Here is a 26,828-nt window from a genome sequence, read left to right as displayed (position 1 = left end):
GAATGAAATGCCATTTTACATTCTGTGTGAATCTCCGACAGTCGTTATCTCCGCACTTCAATGCCTCCCTATTCCTAGTCTATCTCATCACGTGTGCTTGCTCTCCGTCTCTGGCCGTCCACATTTCCATCATCAGTGAGATAGAAGAAAAATAACTGTTTTTGTGAAGGGCTTTGTTAAGAACACTGTAGTGTTTCCCTTATCACTTTTCTATGACCAAATAATCTTTTTAAAAAAACAGGTAAATTGGGGTAATTTGAAGTGGATTTGAATGGGGTAATAATCCATGGTGTATTCCTACACACCCCGATACAGAGAAACCGGCCAGCATAGGAGCAGATGAATGTGCTGCTTTGGACGGGGGCAGCGGCAGTATTTCATACCAATCAGAATCCTTTTGAGTGTGTGGTATATTAACAATTATTTCCGTCGCGGACCTGAATTGAAAGTGAAACGTATGACGTGTATGGGCTCTTTTCAATATATATATATTATATTTCACAATGGCTGTGGCTTTGAAAAGAGCACATATAAGTTTCTCTTTCGGCTATCTAACGGAAAGCTAAAGTGGGGAAGAGATTTTGGTTTTTTTTAAAGTCAAAATGTATTTTGCTGATGGCCCCCGTCCACAGCAGTACATTGCTTTTCCCCCGTGTCAGTAATCCTGCCCGCCTCTCCAAACTGGAAACCTGCCAACCGCCATCTCCTGTAGGTAATACCCTGAATATTGATAAGTACCTCAAACAACTCCACTTCAAATAATCCAAACCATCCCATTAAACAGTGGTGCAGTGAGGTGAAGCCACGAACAGTTTTCCCCGGCATATTTTCAGACTGTGTGTTGGTGTGTCCCTGAGCTACAGTACCTGGTCCAGGGATGCCTGCAGCTGGTGTGATTCCGACAGTGACTTCTGGATCAGGGCGCTGCTTGCCTTGGTCTGGTTCAGACTGTCTATCAGCTCCCTGTTTTCAAGGATATTACCCTGGGATGTAGCTAGCGTCTGACACGGGAAAAAGAAATAGACGTATATAGAGAGACAATTACATAAAAAATAAAAAGGAAAGGGTTTTACAGGGGCAGAAAGGGAGTAGTCGCTATTACCATTGTTATCATCTATTAGACCTTGTACAGATATTAAGGTTGCACCATCGTATTTTTATTCTTTTAATGTTCTCTATGGATTTGTAATATTTCAATATTATTTAGGGGGAGGCTTCAAATAAGCCTAGTTTGTGTTTCCCCTCTTCTTGCACTGTGGATGTATTTTATCTTTGCTACATTAGTTTATATTATTAAAATGTGCAGATAAATATGTCGTAAGACATAAGAAGTAAGAACAATGGAGTATGGAAAGTTCCAGGAGCAAGAGTTGTTGATTTAAAATATCCTGATCTGGGTCATTTATTTATTTATTCATCTTTTTTTGGCTTGACTCGCCCACTTTATCCTGTGGAAACTATTCTCTAAACAAACTGATGGAATTTATTTAAATTAATTCTAATAAAATATATGAGAAAGCAGTGGAGCATGGAAATGTCAAGTCGAATATACTCCCACAATTCTGGAATAAATACATGTCGAGTACCACTGAAGCACGAACATTCTACTCTTGGCACAATCTTTGTGTGCATGTCCAAATTTCCCTTAGAGTGTGTGAATAAAATATCCTTATACAGTGTGTCTATGTGAAACCATGTTTTATAGTGAAATGCAGGGAGTCACATTAACTATTTGGGCAATAACAATCTGTCATTTTTATTTATATCCTCATTACTGTAGAGATAAAGTTACCCAACTTCTGCTTAGAAATGTCAGTGTACAGGTCTGGAGTGTATGAATAAATTAAAATGACATGCTTGGCAAGAAAGGTTGTGGTTTTACTCCCTACCAACCATCCTATGGTGGCCCTCGGATAAATGGGGGCCACCAAATTGCATCTTTGTCGCAGCTTAGCAGCCCTGCTTGGTCAGTAAACATTTGATCATTCTATCTACTACACCATCTCATACGTAAAGTTCGTACAATATGCAGGTGTAGATGAGCATTCCAAATAACACTAAAAGAGAAACAAATATTGATTTGAACTTTTATTCCTTTAGTTTTAAACTAACCCATAGACTTTATACTAACCCATAGCAATATATATATTTTATTCCTCTTACACTATGTTGTCTTATCTGTCTGGTTGTCCATTGTTTAACTTTCTGCTGTTATGCGCCAAGTCAAATACCTTGAATGTCATATTTTGGTAATAAATGAATCCACTGTACAATGGTTATATATCAATAACACCACATTTGTCATCACTGGGGTACATGGTCATGATTTAGGTACAAATGGTAGGCATTCTGTAGTATTTAACACTTGAAGGTTTTTACTCGAGCAATAAGCCCAATTAACAACATACAGGTCAAAGTGTATGCTACGTGTGTGCATGGGTACCTCTAACAGAGATTCCTCCAACTGAGCAAGCTGTATCTTCTTGTCCTCCTCTTGCTGCAGCAGTCTTGTTTTTTCAGTCTCCAATTCTGGCTTCTCCTGCTGGATGGTCAAGGCTAGCAGCTATCACAAAGACAAGCCCACACAAACAAATTAGGGAGTGGGTTAGGGTTATACATGGGACATACAGCATGACGTGAGAAAGACAGACATCATACTCTGGTTATGCACTGCATCATTACTCAGCCCTTGAGTGTGGGTTACAGGTCGTACCTGCCCTCGCAAGCCTGCCCTAGTGGTAGTGAAGTTAACCTCTGTAACCACGGATACGGCATCGGGAGGGATGAAGGGGGTGGGATTCCGCGTTGCCAGGAAGAGACGGAAGTCCTCGTTGTAATCGATGACCTTGTCCCCTATCTGAACCACATATCTAGGACCTGGAAGTGTTTAAGTTGGACAGAAAGAAAAACGGTCCGTTAACAACATATACTGCATTGTGCAAGCGTATAACCACTTTGAATCCTATCTTCATGCTTTTTACACACAAAGACCCCACTGCCCCTTTGTTTGATTGTAAAACTTGATTGTGGATGTTGGTTTTGCTGCACAACATCGGCCCGGCCACTTTAGAAGCCTTTTGAGGAGGTTCCTAGACCCTGGTGAAACCCTTTGAAAAGAGTTTTATATAATAAATATTTATACGGTCATTGTTAAATATCTTTACCTATCTTTACAATCTTAAAGGTCTTCAGGCACACATCATCGTTGTTAATTAAACTTGGGTAGATAACATCAGTGCAGAATAGTTTGCCCTCATTAAAAACCATTCACATTGAGGCCAAATGCCCGTGAGACAGAGGCGAGTGGTCGGCTTTTGAGCAAGCAACCAGTGGGTGGGGTTGCATAATGAATAATTTTCACCAGCACTTCCTTGCTTTAGAGTGTGGTTCATGAGTGTGCGTATACCCTGTGCTATGAGGTCCCTCCTCAGGAGTGGGTAGAGCACAGGTTCAACTCCATCCATCTCTTGGATGATAAGCGTTTTTCCAAACCTGACGGCCAGTTCAAGGGATGTCATGAAGTTGGTATCCTAAAGGGAACGAGCACACAATTGAAGGAATATATCATAAATTCCATTATTTGATAACGGTTGTTTGAACCAGTACACTGTAACACAACAGAGCGAGATCATTGTCTTCCCAAACAATAACACAAAAGTAAAGAATACCTATGGCTTGTTTGGATTTTCTATGGCAAAAAAATAATGAGTAGGTCTACCAATAAACTTGAAATAGATTTGGATTCATTAAAGAGGGAGATCAATCAAAGACATCTAATGAAAACACTTCAAAGAAATGTTGAACACTAATGACTTTAAAGGCTCCTGAAACCATAAAAGCTAACGTAGAAATAAATTAGGTTTAGAGTGCTGTGCAGTGACTGTGAAGACTGTAAAGCCAACAAGATAGTTAACGACATCACTGTGTGACGTAAGATATGCATGAGTGTGATTGTGTGTGTGTGTGTGTGGCTTTACCTGTTGGTTGATAACCTCCAGTCTGTGCTGTTGAAGATGTGTGCGTAGCCACTCGGTAGCTCGGGATGACGGGTCAATCAGGAACGGACAGGCAACACTCTGAGTATAGAAACATGACAAAGAACTGTATTTACCCAGTTAGAGAGAAAACCGTGTTTTGTGTGAATGTTATTCAGGTCTGTCTCACTGCTGTCATGCTTATCGGCTGGCGTCACTCTTATGCAAGGGAAGAGACTCAAGTCCATCAGCGTCCTTTCACCCTGTGCTCTTCTATTTCACGGTTCTCTTTCTCACCCTGTTTATTTGACTCTTTATTACCCCCAGCCTTATCTTACTTTGCATACTATATCGATATACACATACATATGTTTTTAGATTATGTGTGTATGGGAATGTGAAATCTGCCATCTAAGCGTATTTGACAATGATCACACACACACACAGAAAACAGAGCTAACACACTAAACATAAAGGATGAATGATGGAACAAGTTCTTACCTTCAACTTCAGTGCATTGATCTGAAAGCAGCAATGGTAAAAACAAAACAGAACGCAGACAAATGGAGGGAAAATGAATGGTAACAAGAACATACTTGATATGACTAATGATAGATGAGGCTATATCAAGTAAAAATACTGCAATCATATTGTACTTTGGTTCATGCATTTTTGTTCATAATGAAAAATTGTTTTTATTCCATTCCGCTTGCGAGATCTTTTGTATACAAAAAGAGATGAATTAGATTTTAAGCATTGCCTTTCACCAGCTGTCACCAGCTGTCAGCATGTCCAGAGCGAGTCGGTGGCTCCAAGGTAACGGCTTTAATAACTAAGTGCTGATAGAGATAATAGGGTTTAACCAAGGGGGAACCTGAGGGCCGGGTATAGGCTTCCTCAACGGCGCTGTCAGTCAAAGCAGCAATAACAGCCGTAACGCAGAGTGGGAGCAGTGTGGAGCGGCGCTCGTGAGATAACCAGCCGAGCGTGCTCACATGCACAAACGTGCAGCGCAAGCATGCGCTGCCAGCAGGCTATCTCAACAAAGCAAGCGGAACTCGGACTGTCACACACAAAGAGGGAGAGCTACTTCATATATGCTCAGGTAGACATTCCTATACTATGTGTATACATCAGAAAGTGTGGTTTGCAGCCATATGAATGTTTAGAATGGTAAATACAGTTTCATTAGTAACATAGACCCTCCCGCGACAAAGAAAAGTTGTAATCCAGGGAATCAAAATGAAATTAGAGGGATTAACGGAATTTGAGAGACAGGGAACTGGATGTCTAACCTGTAGAATGACAATTGCATTCTCCATGGAGAGGTCGTCAGATGGCAGCCCTTGACCCTTCCAGATCAACTGTTCACTCTCAGAGCACAGGAATGACCGCAGGTCAAACTCTGACAAAAACATACACATTGCACATGTTTGTATTGTAGTAAACAAAGCAATCTCCACAAACTATTTAGCAGAGAAGGCATTCGATGTACAGAATGATTTACAAACAAGAGGGGGCCAACTGTATTGGGATTCACATGCTGAGGCCCTAACACATGCGTTAATGCTGAAAGAAAAGCACACATTTTTACAGGTTAATTTGTGAGGATGGAATACTAATACGTGAATAGAACAGCTGCCAAATTAAGGGGGTAATGCTTAGCACATGAATAAGTAGTATAAAAAGTATAAAAACAGGCTCATTGAAAACCTTAGTCCTTAATATGTGAGTCTCTTTTTAAATAAGTACTTTTGAGGTTACTCACAGGCCTGCAAATGAAAAAAACATCAACATGGTTCTAAAGATATCAATCAAGTTGAAAACTATAAGAATGCTCATATTTACTGGTCCGAGAACTGTCGCGTGTATACCATATGCTTCCTTGCAGTGCATTGCGGCATGTCTGTGGGTAGCAATATGTTGGAGCCTCAAGTATAAGAAGTAGTCTGTTTACTCTGTAGTCCAGATTGAGCCATCCATGTCTCTTGACAGTGTCTTCTGCGGTCTTCGGGAGCTGCAGACAGATAGGTGATGAAGGCTGCAGCGAGCATTGCCCTCATGGGGAGCGTATCCAGCTCACTCTTTATCTCAGACATCTGAAAGAAAGAGAGACCGGCAGGTCATCGGGGTGAAAGTAATAATAAAGTAGAGACAAGAGGGGTACGGGCACTGCAAGGATTGGATGCTCAGTAACTTCACACACGCGGGCATATGGCTGTGACTCCTTATTGCCTCTTACGGAATGATGAACTGTAAATTCAACCTCGCACACAATTATTCAAATATCTCTACACTGATTCTGACAAGAACACAAAAATAAATTGACATACATGAATACGTCACACACTTGCACATGCTGAGTATGCAATTGCAAAAGGACTGCTGTCATTTCTATGTTGATCAGAATTCCTTTAGCATGGCAGAGGATCACATGTGCACATGTTGGGTTAGCTATGCACCAGAGTTAATTGTCAAGCCTTATGGCTACTTATTAACCCCAGATCTGTGGCCACCAGTTTTCAGGCCCATGAAATATCCGGTCTACTGTATTAATACTGTCAACCATCGTGCCACTCAAAGCACGCATCTATTTCGGGCATCACTTTGTAGACGGGTACCCGTCCCTCATTGTGGCTCTCCCTTCCCTCGAAAACACTTGAATCACATGTAGGGAACCACAGCTCCTGCTACGGATGATGTCTTTTTGTGTGAGTATATGGAAATACGTGAGTAGAGAGTAAACTGGCTCTTTGGTGCGGGCCTTCAGGGAGGCAGTGAGTGTGAGGGTGTGTGTGTCAGGAAGAGATTGAGTGTTTTAATTAAGGGGCAGACAGATGCTGCGGAGAGGAGTAAAAAACAGCCGGAAGGGACCTAAGACAGCAGGATACATCCCCCTGTCACACTCACGCAGACACACACAACCCCACACACACACACCGCCTCCTGTTGCTGTTGGTTTGTCAAATGAGCCCTGTTCTTAGTAAATGTCTGTAACCTCCAACACCAATATCCACAACCACAAACATGTACATCACACGACCTGTGCGTTCCACCGCGTGTGTTCCCCGTCCAGTTGCGATATGAGCTGCTGGGCAGCAGTGATTGTGTCCTGAGCTTTTGTCACTTCAGCCTCCAACTTGGCTGCCTCAGAAGTGTGACACTGAAACCTGAGGAAAGAGTAAGTAGGAGAAGGAGGAGGAGGAGGAGGAGGAGGATAGATCAGTAAGTAGGTCAATATGTTGATCATTGGGGGAAGAGTAGAAACATTAGGATATTCATTTAATCTGCCAAAGATGATTTCACTTCAACTTGCACGTCTTAGAAATGATTATATGAACATGGGAAGATAAGCGTAAAAATGACAGGATAGACGATTGGATGAGGCAAAAGTGGAAGATGTTGGAGGAAAGAGCAAAAGGCCTCGGTCATAGATGGAGTTAGGAGTTCACCTTTGTTGAATAATGACCTGACAAGTAGTGAGACTGGCTAATGCCCAGACAAAAGACAATGCAAAACCCCTTCAGGCATTATCAGGACCCGAGCCCATCTTTCGCAGGCTCTGTACTTTCATTTCAAGTTTACTCAGATTCATTTTACATTTTTATGCAACATTGTTGTTGTGCTGACACACAAGCTCCTTAGGAAGTTGCTGTAATTTTACTATACATTATTGATTCTGCACCACATTTCTCAGCAATGATAAAAGCAGAGGACAGATGACATTTACACACCAATTTACTCACAGCCCCGCCCCTTTACTTTAGTCCCGCACATTTCATAATCCATCAACTGCTTGTTGTCATAAACACTTGTGGAAGGCATTGTTGCACTCTGAGATGCTGTTTCAATGTGTCTTTTGGAATCAAAGGGCATCCTGCCAGCCCCCCAGAGAGTAGGAAGGTGCAAGGGCCCTTCATCGCTGCTTTCAGCTTTAATTGATTGTTTGTGTCCACGTTTACATAACTACAATGTGGATGAAAACAAGGAGCATGAAACAGGGATGCTGCTTAGTAGTAAGGGAGAAATGGAGCAACTAAAATGTGTATCATTTGTTTTCTTGTTGGTAGCTAGCTAGCTGCTAATTCATATAGCTCTAAAATCTAATTGTAAGATGATTCATTAATGATGTGACATGTTTTTTTAACACAGTTTGGACTGAAAATGCATACATTTTTGTTTGCTTGTTTTTATGTTCGTCAATCTGATGTCAGAACATGTGATAAAGGAATGGTAGAACAATAAATATATATTTATATATACTTATATATATTATTATTCTGCCGTTTTGACCAGGTTGTCATTGAAAATGGGAAGTGACTGGTTAAATAAAGGTCCAATAAAATTAAAAAATAAATAAGGATTTGGAGAAGAAATGGATTTACATGGGAAACGATCAAAGGCTGGAAGAATATAAAGAAGCATACTTCTCTTTCAACTCGTTGACTTTGGCTCCAACAGAGTTGAGCTGGTCCTCCAGCTTGTTCTTCTTACTCTCTGTCTTTCTTAGGTTTCTGGACACACAAACACACGCAAAAACCGTGTCAAGCACGTGTACTTGTTGTTCATAACAGAGCATGAATATATTAAGCTTATTATGTGTATATTTTAGCCTTAGTTGCTCCTAGTAGGTAAACCTGACACAACTATCCAGCAGCAGAGATTAGCTTTCTTGGTCAATAAACCACGCTTGGCTGACTTTTTTTCTTTAGTGGAGTGGATTTAACATCAAAACTGAATAGACATGAATGAATGATTTAGTTGAGAATTATTTTCTTGTCAATTTTCTAATCAATTAGTCAACTCCAGCTCTATTATTTTTGTGTCTGTGTGTGTGTGTGTGTTCTTACTCCAGTAGCCCAGACTGCTCTCTCTCCAGTGGCCCAATCCTCTCTAGGACGTGGGAGTATTGGACATTGGCTTTGACCCAGGCCGCCAGTGGAGCAGCTGCTGCACTGGCACGCTTTGCATTCTGACCACAACAAGAACAGTTCAGTTAAGACAACAGCCACAATAACATCTTCAGCTAACACACAAATAAACAACGGGATAACAACACCCACAATTTAAATACTATTATGCTATTGTGGCTAACTGACCTTTGGATCAAAGGAGGCCCTATTCCTGTTGAGCAGCTCTTCCACACTCTGGCGAATATCAGGGGGGATGTTCCTCGCCTCAAATGTGGATATGTCCTCCCTCACACCACGCTTCGCTAGAAAGCTACAGAATCAAAAAAGGACGAGAGACGATTGGACGTCAGCAGATGGGTAATAAAGAAAATAAGTCTATTTAAAATGACTTTGTATCCCTAAAATGAAGAGGTTGATGTTAATTCATGCATAAAATTGTGAACCTTAAAGTCCCTTCAACTCTAAATAACCGTTGAAACAGTTAAAATGTACTCTCTTTGTTCCTAATTAAGATCCCCCCACCACCACCACCACCACAAGCACAACCACTCTCCATCAAACACTCACACACTTACTCTCTTTGTTACTTGCAAAACTCAGAGTGGAGTCTGGTCACCCAATTAACACACATCAGTAGCAGGGCGGAATTAATCTGATCCGCTCTAAAGGTGCCTACGGTCAGATGAGTGACAAGTACCAAAAGCTAAATTTAAATCGAGACTGCTAACATAAATCAATCCTCAAATGAATAACCATCTAAATGTGGAGGAAGGGCTGGACTACGAGCGATTCCCTGACCCTTAAAGAATGGGCTGTAAATTAGTTGTTTACCCAGGCCCAGAAAAGGGTAACCATGGCCCCCCTACTAGAGGCAGACATTGAGGGGAGCTGGCCAGCCTCGTCACAAAACCTCATGGAGGTGGCACCCTGCGGGTGGGGTAGTGTGTAACGTGAGGCGGGCATTAGGCAAGGAGGGGGGACCAACGCAGTCTGGCTCTAGGGTGGTGGGATGTCACCTCTCTGGTGTGGAGGGAACCCGGTGGTGGTGGTGGTGCAGCTACAACTTTTGCCCTTTCTCCCGTCTACGCTTTCTTGCGATCTCTTCACCTCTCACCTCTTCATGCTGACCCAGGAGGTGTCGAAGATGCCCATCAGTCTCAGTACCCCCTCTAGGATGTCTCTGATGACATCAGGGGGCATGCGGAGGGAGCGAATCTCAGACAGAGCTTCAGGCTTTATATTTCCAACTGCATGCTTTGCCTCATCTACCAAAGGCTAGAGGGCAGCAACGGTAAGAAGAGGGAAGGATACAGAGATAAATAAATGTGTTTTTTTAGTAACTGACATATAATACACATGACTTACCTGCACTTCCTTCAGCTCATGATCTATTTGGACCTTTCTCTCCTCAATCTTGGACACTTCTTGAGCCATCCTCCCTTTAATCTTTTCCATTTCTGCCTTCTGGTCGCTGGCATTCTGGATAACCAAAAAGATCATCGGATTTCTAGCATGTTATTTTGAAAATACAGCATAAAAAAGATGAATATTATATATGTAGGTATAGGTATGTGTGATTTATATTTATTTATTTGTTCTTTGTTTTTGTTAAATCTTAACTTAATCAATAAGAATTTAAGATAGGAATATATACGGTAAGCATTATGCTTCTGCGTGTATAAAACAACTGCGACTGAATAAAACAACAACTACTACTACTACTACCACTACTACTACTAAAACCACTACTACTGCTACAGAATGGGCCGACCCATGACACATTTTACAATTTATACATATCTAAAGAAATAGGTCCATTTGCGCGTACATAAATTGAGATGGATCAGACATAAAGCCTCAGTCCATCTCTGAACAAAGATAAAAAAAATTGGTTTAGGACCATTCAGTCACATTATTGAGGCTGAAAAGCAAGTGTGGATTCTCTCTCATTCCATATATCTTCATCCAGTCTTTTTTTTTATCATTGTCATCAGATGGCTTAATCCTTTCATTTTTACCGGATATTTGCCTCTCCGAATCACATGGGCCTTCCTCTTCTATTTCCACCTTTGTAAAGTGTGTTTTCCAACTAGTTGGTTTCCATTCTTCATCTTAGTCCCAGTCTTCCTCCCACTTCCCTCCCCGCTGTCTCCATCTCTACGGGAGAAATAGCTGCAACCGCCCAAAGGAACGAGTGTAGTTGTTAATTAACACTCTGCTGACAGTTTTTCCTTCTCTTGTTTCTTCTCTTTCCCTTCTTCGCTCTATCTATCACCCTCACTAAAAAAGCCAATTCCCCACAGAGAGAAAGATAAGATATCATAACTAATGAACCCCCCCTCACCATACATATATCCACACATCCATCCTCCAGACAGAGCTGGCAGGAAGAAATGGAAACTAAAAACACTGGATGAAAAGTCACAGAACAAACAAAAGCACACAAACTAAATAAAAAAAGACTTCGCAGTAGGGGAGACACAGCCACGGGGAATCCAGAAAAGGTTTCTAGTAATATACAATGCAGATGAGGAGAGTAAGAGTGAAGGGCAGAGAGGCAAGATACAATAAGAGAAGAAACTGGAAAACAAAAAGAGGAGAGGAGACGAGGGAAAGGGGAGGAGAGGAGCAGAGAGGAGAGGAGAGAGCTGATGTGAGAGTTCAGGAGAGGATAGACATCACAGATATGAAACACATAGATATATAGACACACAAGCACACATACCTGCATGGAAGTGGTGATTTCTTGCAGGGCAGAATCTGCCTCCTGCTGTTTAGTCTTCAGCAGCGCACTCTGCTTTGCAGCCCGCCTCTTCAGCTCGTCCACTAATGCTTTGGCTTCGTTCAGCTTGGAAACACCGGCCTGCAGAGAAAAGTCAAACAAAGGAAAGAGGAACATGACATAACGGTTTGCAATACATGCATGAGTTAAAAACACAGCCTAGAAATGTAAAACCAACAGTGCTCTTAATTGTAATGGTAAGTGCTCACTTACAGAAACTGCATTTCACATTAATTTAAAATGATCCTATTACTTTTATTAGAAACCTACAGTATTTAATAACTCAAACAAACTGATGTACATAGAAATAGGTTATTGGCTGGTAAAATATTTTTGAAATCCATATTATCATGCTATTATCATATAAGTATACAAATTATGAATTTATTTCTACTTACCTGATGCATATGTGCATCACACCATAATTTATTATTTAATGGTTTAATAAAACCATTCTTTAACTTACACCACAACAATGTGTATGTCTTTGATAAAGCGACAACAAGTCTAGTGGGAAAAAATCTGACAAGAATTGGTGAGAGTACTTTAACAGTTGTTTCTTCATTCTGTACAGTAATTATTGTACCTGAAGATGCTGTTGTCTCGTTGTGAGCTGGCTCTGCTTCCGGCTAAATAATGCAGTGTAAACATGCAGAAAGGCCATATACTGGCTGGGTGTTGCACCATGTTCTCTGCATGATTCATGCACCATCAGGAACAAACGGCACAGTTCTCCCTGAACAGAACCTGCTGGGAGAAGAGGACGAAGAAGCCTGAGGATGAATTGGTCTGAATTTAGGAGGTCAACATCTTAACATAAACACAGCCAACACGGTTTGAAACTAGTCTTGTATTTGCTTCCCCATTAGTTGTTTAACATATTAACATAAATTGTCTTGTGATGGTGCAGAAGTATTGCCAGCATAAATTTCTGCCAGAGGTGAATAATAACTTTTAATACTGATTATTTGTCAAAATCAAGTCATCTTAATGAAGCTATAGTACTAAAAATGTAATTAGGATGAATGGATGACTGTAAATTCCTCCACAAAAGAGAAGGGCAATTTTAATTACGGACATGAGAGATATTATAATCATAATTATAAATAAGACAGTCATAAAAAAGGCCATGTCCCACCTGAGCTTTTACTCTTTGTGTCCCTTTCATTCTCCTCCCTTCCTCCTTCAGTCTTTGCCAACAGCAGCTCGGGAATCTGAAGATGCAAAGGGTCACACATCACATGTTAGAGGATGGAAGGCATTGAAACATGCTTAAAAAAAAAAATCTTATCCCAACCGCATTTTATATTATTCAAAGTTGATTTGATTTAATTCCACAGTATGGATCTTAAATACTGGCATAGACTTTATGGCAATAACTGTTTTTGACCTTGAAACTGTACTTTTTAGTCATCCGCCCTCACTGACCTTCTTCATGCTGCTTTCAGACCATCCTTCCATCCATTGGACAGAACATTTGCGATAGAAAGCTGGGTTGCTCTCACAGTTGATGGTGAAGTTGGAGTTGGAGCAGTCCATAATAAGAACAATGTGGAGGTTCTGCTGAATTCCTACAGAGTTGTGATACACAAGGAGTTACAAAGGGCAGGATGTGGTTTTTGTTAAGCTTACATGGTCCATTTTAGACCAAACAGACCAAAATAATAAATAACAAATAACAAATAAACAGAGGGGATGGGCTGTCGCCACATATACAGTACTAACTATGAGAAAAGTAGTTGTAGAGTGGTCCGGTAAATCCATCCTGTGAAGCAGCATCTTTGAGGGAGGAGAGGAGAGGCTCCAGTTCCTCTGGAGTATACAGGCCTGGAACTTCACCTGAAACAAAAAATACACAGGCACACAAAGAAATGATAGGAGGAACGAGGTAATCGGTTCAGGACTGCAACTTCTGCTAAAATTACATTGGAGACAATGTACTTTACACAACTACGGCTGCAGGTGGAATTCGTCTGACACTGTAAAGATTTAATGCACACACACAGTAGAGAAACCCAAACGAAAGCAAACAAGTATGCTTAACAGCATTTGTATCCCTTGAGGTCTAAAAAATCCAATCCTTTATGAAACAGAAGTGGGGGAAATATGACCACACTGCGCACCTGATGACAGCAGGCTGTTGATCATCTCTAAGAAAGCTGGGTGAACAAACTGATAGTCTTCCAAAAGCAGAACCACCTGCTGGCCCTCCAGACCTGCCAGCTGCATCACCTACACATATACAGCATGCATACAATTATATAGTTTGATATACGGTACATATAAAAACACCCCCCCTTCAAATATTTCTTTAGCAGGCCAGCTGTGAATTTATGTTTTAGTTATGACATTTAACAAGACAAAAAAAAACGTAACCAGTGAATCCGAACATCTAGCACTCTCTGCAGGAATCAGTTAGATTGGTACTATTTAAATCACTCGAGCGAATACAAAAGCTAATCCACTCTCACCGTCTTGAGGTCATTGCTGAAATGCTTCAGGGAATAACCACGGGAGATTTTGGGCGTGAACAATGTGTATCCATGCATGTGGGACACCAGGCACGTGGCCGTGTGCCGACCCACTCCACTCCGGCCTGCCAGGAGCAGAGAGCCACCGGGTCGGCTCAGGACCCGATCCACCCTGGACACAAAGTCGCACACTTCCCAGAACAGGAGAAGATCCAGCTCTTTGTTATCACGGCTGTACAGCACTACTCCCTGGAGGAAGGACAGGGGGGGGAACACACACAGGTGAGGACATTCCAACAAATACAATGAAATACAAATACAACAACAAACACACAGAAATAAAACCACATGACTGACCGAAAACAGATAAAAGAAGGAAACATAGAGATATTCCAACTTACATCTACAGTTTTTTCACAGTGTACCTTTTGTATAACTTGTTTCAGGTCAGTAGAATCCAGACGTCCCAGTGGTTTTCCATGAGGAGGAAGAGACTGGCCAGGAGCCATTACTGCCCCTTCAGAGGCTCCCCACGTCACATAAAATTCATCTGCAGACAAGGGAAATATGAAACGGTTAATAACACACTTTTTAAAATATATGTATTTTCTACATCAAATAATATAATAAGGCTGCCTTCAGCGCGGGGACGGAATACACAAAATTGAGCACTGCAGTAGAAAGTACTCAAAAAAAACGAATTCCAATCACCTACATGTGAAGATGAGATAAACTGTTTCTGAATGTTCAACCTGGGCAATATGAATTTAAATGAGTTTTTCAGATCCAACAGATTACATCCCAGATGCTTTACATCACATGCAGGTGTCAGTTTTGCAGGCATACAGCACTTTTGGCCGCAATCCTGAAGAGGCATTTCTCTCTCCAGTACCAGCCTTTAACCTATACACTGCCACGGGTTGGATACAAATGCAGGCTGCTTGCGTTTCAATCCTGCGATCTCGGCAACACCCACAAGGGCGAGCAAATGATAAGGGTGTTCAAGAAAAAACCACTGCACTTGCCGACCTCGTCAGCTGCCCCATTGTGGGAGATTGTAGTTTTGTGTATCTTTGTGAGTGAGCATTGTTGTTTTAAATATGCTCCTCCTTTAATGTTGAGTTGGAACATTTGCTGGATTAGGTCTTGGTAAGACACCTTAGCTGGAAGCTGCTTTAGATGTGTGGATGTGATAGAAAAACTATTTTTTCTCACCTCCTCTGCTTTTTGATTTTGTTTAATCCAACTGCCAGCACCGCAGGCCTTCATTAAGCAGTATCAAGGGCATTGGCTATGGATTTTTAAATTGTATGTATTCAGCAGCAAGGACCTGTTCGTAACACCTCTCTGATTTGAACCAGCTTTCTTTGCTCTTCGCTGCTCTTCAATATAAATTTGCATGAAGAAAGCATTTGTCACGTATTTCCAGCACTGTCATTTTACTGAGCACACTATATAGTAGTGACATATATTTTTCATGCAAGGAGGGTGGGAATCACCATTTATCTTCTATTACCAGTCCTGAGGGAACCTGTTCTGCAATGTGGACAATACGAGACATCCTTCTGGTTTGACTTTCTTCTTAATTATCTCACACTAGGTTTTGGCAGGAAAATGTAGCTTTGGAGTGTTGCCAGCTCCAACCAGGATTTAAAACCAGTCTACAACATCTGACCCCCGCTACAAGCAGGGAATTCAAATGTTATTAAAATGGCGACACTATATTTTTGATGATTGAATAAGAACCATTTTAAGTGGTTTAGAGCAGTCAAGCTGAATGAATAAAACCTAAGAAACATGAATTGCATCATGTACTCAAGCAGTTGAATTCACTAGAGCCCACAAACAGTTGTTTTGTGTGTGTGAGATCCAAAATGTTGGCGTATGTCAGCAAGAATAGAGCCAAGTCATACCAGGCATGTTGTCCAGAGCGTCAGAGCCCCAGTCGCCCCGAATGATGGAGGAGAGGATGTTGTCAAAGGTGTGAAGGTCTTTGGAGGAAACGAGCCGGTCTCTGAACAGTCTCCTGGCCTCGTATGCTACCACCTCCAACACGCTGTCTGTCACATTGGATTGAGCTAAAATGGAATACATGACACGTGCACACACAAAACGTACATATAAATGAATATCCAACAACATATCCAAGCCATGTACTAATCAGCACCTTAATAGAAAATTCAACGCAAAGAGTTAAAACGTATAGCGATTTCGTCAGGGAAATCATTCTTTTCTCTTTCCTCAGTTACATCATAATTCAATATGTGTAGTTGTAAATCAAGTTTCAAGGACAGCCCAACACACAAGCACTGTATTGACACTGTGATGCAGGCCCTTTAACATAAGTCAAAGGGCTATTTTACAAAAGCACATGCAGGGGTAACCATGTTTAGAGCAATCAATAGCCCTAAATAGACCAATAGGCACAGTATTCACTGACATTTCTGCCAATACTGATATAAGTTTAATTATGTCAGCCATTCAAATGTATTGGTCATAATAATTTATTTGGTGAAAGATACACAGTCACACTTCCCTTTGGCACTATTAAAACTGTCATTTGCATTCACTTTTTTTAACATTTGGGGCCACCCAAAACACAAGTTGTGGACAAATAATCCCCTATACTTCTTGGGGAACTCGTCATGATTACTAATGCACCCAACAGCTGCAGAGAACCTTACAGTTTCGTCTGGATACCTATATATGGTTTTATGTTTTGTGTATTTTGATCCATACCAATTTAAGAGAGCAATTCCAGACCCTTCAGATGTTAATGTTCCACAACTTGCCTCTAACTGTCTGCTGTCTGCTGTGCAGGTAGTGCACAGTGTTTTTTTCGCTCTAGCCAGTAGCAATGTTATGAGAGTGGTTATGATGTGCTGTTAATAAACAGTGATCCCAATTGCACACTTAAACCACAACAACACAGTCAGAGAATATAAATGAGGAGATGGTTGTTCACATACCAAAAGGAAGGTCAGCAGCAAGAAGGGAAAAGAGGAAAGATAAAGCAAGAGCAGGTTAAAAAATAATGAGCATTGGAAAAGGTTTGTATTGCGAGATGTTTTAATCATAACTAGTGCTTGGTCTCACTATCACAGCAGGTACATATTGCACAAGGAGAGAAAGAGTAACAGAGCGATAGAGATAGATGAAAGGACAGCAAAGGGAGAGGATGATGAAAGAGGGTGAGAGAAACAAGTGACAGAGAAGAACTGAGGAAAGAGAAGAGAGATCTAATGAAAAAAAAGGTGAGAGTTGGAGACAGCGGCTCTAAACTAAAAGAACATTGACAAGAAACAAAGCCATATGGTGCTGTCATTTTGTTTCTGGCATCAAAACTGCCAGTTTGGAAGTTCCTGGGCTTGAAGTTCCTTAGCGGCAGCCAAACGGTTCTATGTGAGGACTCAACGGATTTTTTAGATAACTAGTGGGTCATTTGAACTTTAAGCTTTGATTTTCATACATTAATGGTTCGGAAAAGTTGAGTGAGTTCCTAACAGGCCGTAGGTCTAATGTGGCAAAGGGATATCTTTACGAATATCGGTCCCATTGGACTTTATTTTCGATCCCTATCTAAGAAAAGGGTTGAGTGTCCCTAGTTATAACATGAATATCATTCCTGTTAAAAAGCGCTCGGACTCACCTGTTAATTAGTATGTATATGAATAGATACTTGCATGTGTGCGCATTTACCTGCAGTTAGGTCATACCGCAACAGGCTGAGGACCCATTCTGTGAGGATACAGGGGGTAAACAAGTAGTGGCTGTGGTCATCCACTGTGAACTTGGCTTTCATCTGGAATAGATATAAATAGATGGTTTCTAAAATATGGATCTAAACACGTCATTCACTGACACTGTCGCTTCTCTCCTAGAATTTAATAACTGTAATTTTCCCACTTTCAATATATAGGAGGCTTAAAAATAAAATGAACTGACATCCTGCCCAAGTCAATACCTGTTCATAGAGCTGCACAAGAGACCCAGACAGCTGGTGTGTTTTCCCTGTGCTGGCCCAGGACGCCTGGCTGCCCAGGCTGTGCTGGAGAACTGGCTGCAGGTATGCTGAGTAGATAGTCTGCAGCTGCTCCTTGTCTGGATAGCTAAATGCAGAGGCAAAGAGGCAGAGAAAGATGGCGGATGGAAAATATAAAGAGAGGCGGTCAATGTCCGGGGTTAAAGGAAGACAGTCGAGGAAATGGAGATATGATGGAAACATTTTTTAGAGGACATATAAGCAAACCCATGATGTAATTTCAGGCTGCTAGGTAATGTATTAAGTAATATAAAGTACACTTGTACCATACTTACTCTATAGTGCAGACACGTACTATAGAGGTGAAGCGAGAGGTGAGTGAATGGCTCCCTACGGCACCCCCTGTGGACATGGAGGCCACCACCTGGATGTTCTCTAGGCTCACCCACTCCAGATTCTCATCATAGAATCCCTTATATGTCAAAACCTTGGGAAGAGAGAGAGAGAGAGAGAGAGAGAGAGAGCTATCAGACAGATCAGAGAGAGTATCATCCATTCTTCAGTGACTATTTTGCTGACTAAATTGTGTATTTGTGTTTTCGTTCACGTGTCCTTCTACCTGTTGGAGGAAGGAGGTGAGGTTGCTCGTCCCCCATTTGTCCGGTTTGGGCAGGTTGACGTCTTTCAGGTAGAGCACCAGGTTCTCGCAGTCTTTGGGTCGAAACACTCGGCCGGTGTTTGAGCTGAGCAACAGGCAGGTCTGACCAAGCTTCTGTAGCACGTGGCGAGATGACGTCTGAGCACTGCAGTGAACCACGGCGACTTGGGTGGATCGCAGCCGACAGAAGGCGTACCGCAGGAGCATCCTTGATAGAAAATAATAAATGATTTAAGAAAAAGGTCAAGAAACGATTTAAGAAGATATGGCCACGCTCTAACAACGGCAGCCAAATTGGTAATTGCTGTGTCTCTTATACATGTCATATATGCTGAGGATGGTGCCAGGACTACAGGGTATTATGAGAGAAAGAAATTAGTTTAGTGCTGCATTTGACATAAAGGTCACCCGGGATCTCGAGAAAAATGTTTGTTAGAACAGACCCAAAGGCAAAGGGAGACATTTTGTGGGTGCATGCAGAAAGCGAAAATAATTGGAAAGTAAATCATATGCATGTTTCCTCTGTCCATGTTTGTATAATAATGATATGTTCTTTTGTCTTCTGATAAGCCTGACGAAACTCAGCGCCTCATTGCCACGGTGACCTTTCAGGCGAGAGTGAGGCAAGACAGGAGACCAAAAGAGGCACTGAGGGAGTTTCTACTGCGGTGAGTGTAAAAGGCAAACTCAGTGAGCCTTGTTCCTCAAACCCCCGGGGAGGGAAGCGGTTACTTCTGAGGCAACGACTCAGTGTACAGACATACCAGCCAGTGCACATAGACCACACAAACATGAACTACGCAGATTCAATTCATCAGTGCCTTTCCGCGAAAGGTCAAGTCTTCGCATCCGGCTTTGATATCAGTGTTGCTTGTATCATTGTTGAGTGTCACCATTTGAGAGCATCTGACTCATTATTCATAAACCTTCTGTTGTGACCTCGCTGGCCCTTTTTCTATATGCAGACAAACAGTAGATTTGCCTGGAACAGTGTCTGTTTAAAATATTCAAAGAGATCAACACCCCGTAAATTATATGAAACAATCGTGCTTTTAAATGAGTAAATGTGAGATGACTAAATAGTCACTCAGCAGAGCCTTCAGTACTACACTACATCACATACAAACATGACAGAAATATATTAGTACATATTGTCTCCATACACCGTATAAAATATTGCATGTGTGTGTGTGTTGTGTGTGCCTCCTCCGTGGGACTGCTGCATACAGATGTTTTGTGTTCTGCACTTGTTTGTAATTACCCCTTCCCGCAGCCCTCCGGCCCCACCACCATGAAGGGCTGCCTGTGCGGCTCAGTGAGCCACGGGGAGAAGCACTGAAGACCTCTTTGCATGTCCGGAGTCTCAATAACAGGCAGTGTGCGCGTCTGAGAGAGCTGCTCCAGCGTGAGTCCCTCGGGACGGTGGAATGCGTAGGCTGCGAGATGGCCGCTCTCAGAGTCATAGTAGGTGTCTAGTGGTTTCTTGGTGTCTGGTGGGCTTTCCCTGGCCCAGCTCAGCAACTGCAGAGGTACACAAATACGGGAATAGGGGAACCATTCAGACCGGCGCCAGTTCCGCGCCAGGTGCATATCCTGTGTAAGTGCATGAATGATGACTCATATCCTTCTTTTCAGTAATTGCTGAGAACTCTTACTGTAAAAAATAGGTCTTTAAGTTTGAGCCATGGAAACAATTTAAATACTCAGGAAGTACTCCAAGTAAGGACAGCATCTGCCCATATAAAAAAACTCAGGCGTCCTCACCTCTTTGGCAAACTCCTGTCTGGTTTTGAGGTTGAGGTTTCCACCCAAACCTCTAAGGAGACCAACGATGAACTGACCTCTCTCTGTAACAGCACTTAGGTGTGAGAGACCGTTGAAGACCGTACCCACCAGACTAGTCTCCACCACAAAGTCATTCTGATGAAAAGCGAGAAGAAGAGAAGGGAGAATACAACTTTGAAGAAAACATTTTATTAAATTAACCAGTTAATGATAAAACGAATGGTTCCTTCACAGGATTAGATAACTGGAACCTGCGTATTTGTCAATAATGTTTTGAGGGAATTTAACACATACTGTCAGCAATAAAATATATGATGATAAACACTGGTCAGTATACCTTAAGGTCATTTATATATAAGTCATTAGAATTCACCGTAATGACACAGTTTGATTGTGTTTGAAACAGTGTGAGGAAGTATGATAGTTTACCTGTTTGAGGACCCAGTCCAGGGCTCGTTGGAAGTAGTCTCCCAGCCAGTTTTCAAGGATAGTGCGACACTCCTCTGGTTGACCCCTCAACCACGATTTAAGCAGGGCGCCCACATCAATGTCCTCGTCGCTAAGGTTTAGAGTGAAGAAACGGGAGTGGAAATAACAGTAAGACAAGCTAGTTGAATGAGCTGGGATTTGGTGCACTTGAAACCCGCAGGGCATCTGCTGACTGACCTGAGAAAGATCATTCCCATGCGGGATATGGTGGCTGGGGAGGCACAGCTAAGGTCGTGAGTCTCAAACAGGAAGTTGACATTGGGGCCGAATTGGATGCGTTCACCACTTGGCATGGTTAACAGCCGGTTATCATCAAGCACAGAGTTCAAACTCTCGATCCACTCTGGGTCGATGTCACCATCGCACACGATCCACGAACTCACCCCTAGAAGATACAAAATCACATATACGTGTACACTCTAGATACATACATCCAGTACCTCGGTGCATTGACATGATTGTTGTCTCTTTCTTACCCTGTGGTTCTCTGACCACATTCCTGGCACTATGTGTGAGGACGCCATCAGCCCATTCTCTGGTGTCCATGTCTATATGTCCTAGCAATTGCTGTCTGGGCATGGCCTTAGGATTCATTGTATACTGCTTCACCTTCAAGAATACATTGCAGAATTGAAGAGGGAACACACATTTGAAAAAGATGTTTTTAACTGACCCTTGCTTCTAAAATGCTCAATATTATTAAGCCCTAAATCGTACCAAATGTAAATGAACAGCATTTCGAATGATTCTGAGGTTAAGTTTGGAGTACGCCTTGCACAGGTTGGACGTTTGTTCCCTACTCACCACTTTGCCCGTCTTGCCGAGTGCTGCTCTAAGCATCCTCCAGAGTGTAGACTTTCCTGCTCCACTTGGACCTACAATGACTACGCCCATGCGTTGTCTCAGCTGTTCATTCAGTTCCAATGCTTTCTTAAGCTGGAAAAAAATACAAAGGAAAACTAAATATGCCAAACTCTTGATAAACTATCCACCCACTTGTCGAGTGATCCCAAACACTGACAGAGGATCAGGTCATTTATCATGGTAATAATGTTTGTATAGTTGTATCTATGTACACACAGACCTGGCTGGGTATAAGTTCCATCCGTGCCTCCTTGAAGACTTGTTCCAGTGCATGCATCAGAATCTGGTCCTCCACATCGGTGAAAATAACCCCAGAGAAGACATCTCTGACCAAAGCATCAAACCGGGAGATATCGGCAAAAGTCAGCTTGGACATGGTATTCAGTCTCAATGCCTGCACCACCAGACTACTCTCCTGAACTGCAAGTAGATGGCGAAGAGTGGTCTATTAATCATTTCGATCGTGCATGAAGCAGGAAAAAAAGTCCATATGCAAAAACAGGAGCAGAGAGGAACACAAACACACGATAAGACACTTATCTTGTATCTTGTCATTATTATTTTGCTCTTACACATGCCCCCTTATAAATGTGTTTTACTTAACTAAGCCTGTAATGATTTAAGAGTTGTCAATAAATATGTTCTCTTTTGTTAAGAAGCTGGCCTTGCCTACAATGGCGGTGGTTTTGTCCCCCCCCCCCCCCCCCCCCCCGGAGAGAAACACTTAGTTTGAAAACACACAGAAACAACACAAAAAATAAATTGGCTACATAATGGCTGACAGTGGTGCAATTGCTCTTTGTGTGTATATGAATTGTTGTGTGTCGGACAGATAAAGTGCTGCTTATTGAACAGATCATTTTGAAAGTGAGAAAATGGGCACAAGAAAAGGCAGAGGAGATGAAAAGGAGAGACAGTGGGGGGAAGCATTGGAAATCAGAGGCATGAAAGGGAGATGGGGCGGAGAGACAGGGTAAGGGGGTACCAAAGAAGACATTCAAGGGAGCTACCTGGGGTAAATCAGTGTATATGTCGGTTGAGTTAGGTATGAGGTCATTTAGAAAAAGTGTCACAATTAAATACACTAAATAAAACCAACTTTATTTACATGTTCTTTTTTGATGAAATGTAGTATCTGCAGCAGCGTAATTCAAGTGTGTCGTGGGGGGATGGGATGATATTTGTTTTTTAAGTTTTAAATGCATCCATGGTTCATAGTACAACTTTAACTTCATTTACCAGTTATCTTGCGTCGTGTTTGGCAAGAACTGAAATTCTGCAAATTTCAACTGAATTTTGTTCAATAAATCATGTCACTCTTTATGAGTCCCAAATCTCAAATACAGTCTACCTTAATATACAGTATGTCCACCTATACATGTGTTGTGAAGTTATGATGCTGTGTTTTACCGGTGGACTAAGGACAATGACCAAAGACTCCAAACTTTCCTGACACTCTCCACAATTGAAAAAAAAAAGCACCACAGAAATGTTGCACCGTGAAATAACCCAAATAGCCACAGGGGTCTTACTCTTGTCCTTGTCGAGGCTCCTCCTCTGATGCTGCAGCAGACTGCCACAGGCCTTCAGCACCGTCTTCAGAGCACGCAAACCCCAGTCGTAGTGCTGCTGCGGGGTCAACAGCTCCCTGGGCACACACATGACGGCACATTTCCACACAGTCTGAATTGACTCTAGTAGCACAAAGGGCAGGGAGGAACTTATCCACAAAATCAATGCACCGTGACAGACTGCAGTGGCAGAGTGGGGCATTGTGAATGATATTATGATTTGGTTTGGAACACAAACAGAAACACTTAGTAAACACACAGCAGGCCAAAACCAAACTGCAGAACAGAAGAATTTCTACCTGGCCAGGTTGAAGATTGCAACTATTTTTTTGCCCAGCATTTCTCCATCTCTGAAGCCCTCGGAGTAGAGGATGACCTCGGCAATGAGTTCATTATCTGGCCTGCTCATGGCCACAGGCCGGAACAGCTGCTTTAGGTTGTCTGGAAGCTTCTGTCTGCCTCCATAGCCTTTTCCTGCCGGGTTTAATGTGATGAACACTCCAGAGTTTGGGTCCAATTCAACCTGAATGATGAAGAGAAGTAGGAAAAGCAATTCTCATCCATAATGTATTTTAAATTACTGATTTATAGACAGACTGACAAACACGCTCTGTGTTTTCAGTCTGTGTGCATCTGCACTCGGATACATCAGCGTGTTTGTTTGTCCGCATCTTTTATTTAATATTGTATTCACAAACCTCCTTCCCCAGCAGTTCACATGCAGTCTTGTGATGTTTAAGGGAGTCTTGAATGGCCTGAATCTGCATAGAAACTGCAGATAGCACCGCTTCCTCCAAGCGGTTAAACTCGTCGAAGCAGCCCCATGCTCCACACTTGACCAAGCCCACAAAGATTCGTCCCATTGACTTAACATCGATTCCCTGAAAGAAAGAAAAAACAGACACATTCTCAATAATGTTAATTGCGCATGTGTATTGCTCTCAGAATAATGATGAGCAGTAAGAGGTTTGAGGTAACATTCTAAAACCGTCACTCCCTCCCTACAAGGATAGTCCTACCTCATCACAGTTGAATACCAACACTTGGCGTCCAAACAGCCCACCCATGGCTTTGACGGACTCAGTCTTGCCAGTGCCAGCGGGCCCGTAGGGGTTCCCCCCTAGCCCCATCTTCATGGCCTGGGTCAGAGTCAGGTAACACTTATCAGTCAGTGGAGTGTGCACCAGCTTAGCCGCATTACCCTGGGAGGAGGGAGAGGTAGGAAGAAGAAAGTGAGCCATAAAGACTTTGACAGAAACTAGGTGAGACAGGCTGGAAGGATGGAAGGGCCGCAGAGGATAAAGGCAAAGAGATGTATGTTGATGTTGATGATGATGATGATGATGATGGATAAAGAGTGGAAGGAATGAAAAACACACAAAGAAAACGCATCAGACAGTCTAGCTTTGGTTATTTTAAAGGGAGTAAAGCAAGGCGTCATCAGCTCATCTCTTCATAAACGGTGCCCCCTGATGGTAGAAAATAAGACGATCACTGGAACCTAAGTGTTTTGTAACTAAGAAGAAGCAAATTCTCAAAAGACTCGTATAGCATTTGCATCATGATAAAGTTATTCAAGGGAATGCAAAAGTATGGTAGAGGAGAGCAATGACAATGTTTTTACGGTCAATTGACATCTGTCTTCTACTTGAGTTCTGTGAAAACTTTGGCCAGAGTCTTTGTGTGTTTAGGACAGGTCAGCTGAGTCTCCTAACTTGAACACAAGCCTCACCGTCTCCTGTTTGTGGCTCAAGCCAATGGAATTCATAAAAAGAGGGAGAAAAAGTATGTTTGTGCTTTTGCCACAAAAAATTAAACATTTTTTAAAATGTCCTCCTTTGTTGTTACTCGTTTTTATATTTTGGAGCCCCCTCTTATTTGAGGGTTAGGGTTAGTTTTTTTTAATGTTTTATAGTCTAAATTAAATCGAAAATTAATTCAAACAGTTAACCGCATAGAAGGAAGAGCACATTGAACATCTTCCATCTAGTTGTCAACACACCTGGTATTCATACGTGTAGCGGAACTCTGCATCCACCATATGGATGAGGCAGCCTTTGTCGGCTCCCATGTAGAAGCGGAGCTGCTTCTGCCAGGCCCAGGCATCAGGGCTGGTGACTCCTGCCTGGTTAAGTTGCTTCACCACACTGATGTTGTGAATAATATCCAGAATCAAGGCCTTCAGCTTCAGCTGCAGGACACTGGACTCTGTGTGACATGCGTGTCCGGATGGTGGAATTGTTAGAGTTGCACAAATAACAAACTTGGTTATAAATGAGGGTTGTTTTTGTAGATGTCACATATAGCAGTCAAAACGTTTAAAACTATTTTGTATATACAGTACATGCACAGGGGTAAAAAGTAACTTTAGGATGATCAAATATCAAACACTATAATGTGCACTATAAACATACCCTTGTCGGTACAAAGCAAAAGCTTCATATCAATGTGTGTGCCTCCCTTTCTTTGAACAATTGCAAAGATTTGGTTTTAAAACCAATTACTACTTTACTTAGTATTCTGGGCTTTATTTTAAACCAAAGTATCTGTAATTCTAGAAGGTTGCTCTTTTTCCGGCATTGCTGAAGATTGAATTCATCGTGTTAGAAGAATAAATGGCCCTCCTTGTGCAAACAAAAAAACAATTTATAGCGGTAAACTACTATTTCTATGACATGAAAACACCATCTTGTCTTGTCTCTATGCCCGAGGCCTGTGTCTCACTCCCCACCTGGGTTTATAGCCCATCTATGTGGACTGGGTAATTAAATGATCTTTCTTTCCATTACTTTAGCTGCTTTAATCAGTAAGGCCACTCAAAAGCCTCTTAAGCCTACCTGTTTGTTTTTAGGGAGCCAGTATTTTGATGAGATGGTTTCATGGAAATGGGTTCTATTTCAAGTGTGTGTTGATGGGAAGGTTTTGAATCTCACAAAATGATTATCTGCAATTTTTGATAACCATCAACACAGCGCTGTTGAAATGGTTTGTATGAAAAATGGGCTCTACAAAGACTTTGTGCAATTGAAACAAGCACCGTTTCGATAGATACATTTTCATGACAGGGATTTGGAATTTGTCAGCAAAGTACCGTGAAATGATGCCACGAGCTTTTCATCTCACGCATGAATAAGAAACGCTGATTTAAGTTAAAAATCCCTTTTTACAAATTCAAGTTCTGTGAAAAAACACAGCTGTCATGTTTTATGTGGCCATATATTCAGCCCCCAGACACTAAGTTAGCCTGCCAGCTAGTGCACAAGCAGCTTGGGAGGGTAGCCCCTCTGCAGCTCTCGCTTCTATCTGGCTATCAAGAGATTGACATGAGAACAGCCATTT

The 26,828-nt window shown here is 42.0% G+C and overlaps 1 protein-coding gene across 1 annotated transcript in view; it reads right to left on the bottom strand.

The window, feature by feature from the left end:
- Positions 1–26,828, bottom strand: part of dync2h1 (dynein cytoplasmic 2 heavy chain 1) — an 83,619-nt gene that overhangs the window by 41,189 nt on the left and 15,602 nt on the right. Inside the window, exons 36-73 of the mRNA XM_037463853.2 lie at positions 25,492–25,697; positions 24,509–24,691; positions 24,188–24,370; positions 23,789–24,012; positions 23,451–23,566; positions 22,139–22,338; positions 21,859–21,990; positions 21,531–21,663; positions 21,232–21,439; positions 20,995–21,124; positions 20,545–20,700; positions 20,042–20,301; positions 18,742–18,988; positions 18,458–18,609; positions 18,105–18,249; positions 17,840–17,942; positions 16,054–16,218; positions 14,566–14,690; positions 14,141–14,389; positions 13,793–13,901; positions 13,395–13,508; positions 13,098–13,240; positions 12,808–12,883; positions 12,256–12,416; positions 11,613–11,750; positions 10,253–10,366; positions 10,002–10,162; positions 9,074–9,197; positions 8,825–8,946; positions 8,402–8,488; positions 7,018–7,144; positions 5,932–6,073; positions 5,270–5,379; positions 3,978–4,076; positions 3,407–3,530; positions 2,714–2,877; positions 2,444–2,563; positions 867–1,001 (exon numbers count right to left, since the gene is read on the bottom strand). Coding sequence (XP_037319750.2) covers positions 867–1,001; positions 2,444–2,563; positions 2,714–2,877; positions 3,407–3,530; positions 3,978–4,076; positions 5,270–5,379; positions 5,932–6,073; positions 7,018–7,144; positions 8,402–8,488; positions 8,825–8,946; positions 9,074–9,197; positions 10,002–10,162; positions 10,253–10,366; positions 11,613–11,750; positions 12,256–12,416; positions 12,808–12,883; positions 13,098–13,240; positions 13,395–13,508; positions 13,793–13,901; positions 14,141–14,389; positions 14,566–14,690; positions 16,054–16,218; positions 17,840–17,942; positions 18,105–18,249; positions 18,458–18,609; positions 18,742–18,988; positions 20,042–20,301; positions 20,545–20,700; positions 20,995–21,124; positions 21,232–21,439; positions 21,531–21,663; positions 21,859–21,990; positions 22,139–22,338; positions 23,451–23,566; positions 23,789–24,012; positions 24,188–24,370; positions 24,509–24,691; positions 25,492–25,697 — 5,687 coding nt within the window. The remainder of the gene's footprint in view (positions 1–866; positions 1,002–2,443; positions 2,564–2,713; positions 2,878–3,406; positions 3,531–3,977; positions 4,077–5,269; positions 5,380–5,931; positions 6,074–7,017; positions 7,145–8,401; positions 8,489–8,824; positions 8,947–9,073; positions 9,198–10,001; positions 10,163–10,252; positions 10,367–11,612; positions 11,751–12,255; positions 12,417–12,807; positions 12,884–13,097; positions 13,241–13,394; positions 13,509–13,792; positions 13,902–14,140; positions 14,390–14,565; positions 14,691–16,053; positions 16,219–17,839; positions 17,943–18,104; positions 18,250–18,457; positions 18,610–18,741; positions 18,989–20,041; positions 20,302–20,544; positions 20,701–20,994; positions 21,125–21,231; positions 21,440–21,530; positions 21,664–21,858; positions 21,991–22,138; positions 22,339–23,450; positions 23,567–23,788; positions 24,013–24,187; positions 24,371–24,508; positions 24,692–25,491; positions 25,698–26,828) is intronic.

Source organism: Pungitius pungitius, chromosome 3 (assembly GCF_949316345.1).
Source record: "Pungitius pungitius chromosome 3, fPunPun2.1, whole genome shotgun sequence".
In the NCBI taxonomy this organism is placed as follows: domain Eukaryota; kingdom Metazoa; phylum Chordata; class Actinopteri; order Perciformes; family Gasterosteidae; genus Pungitius; species Pungitius pungitius.
Note: the sequence above shows the minus strand (reverse complement) of the source record. Positions and strands in the feature narration are given on the sequence as shown.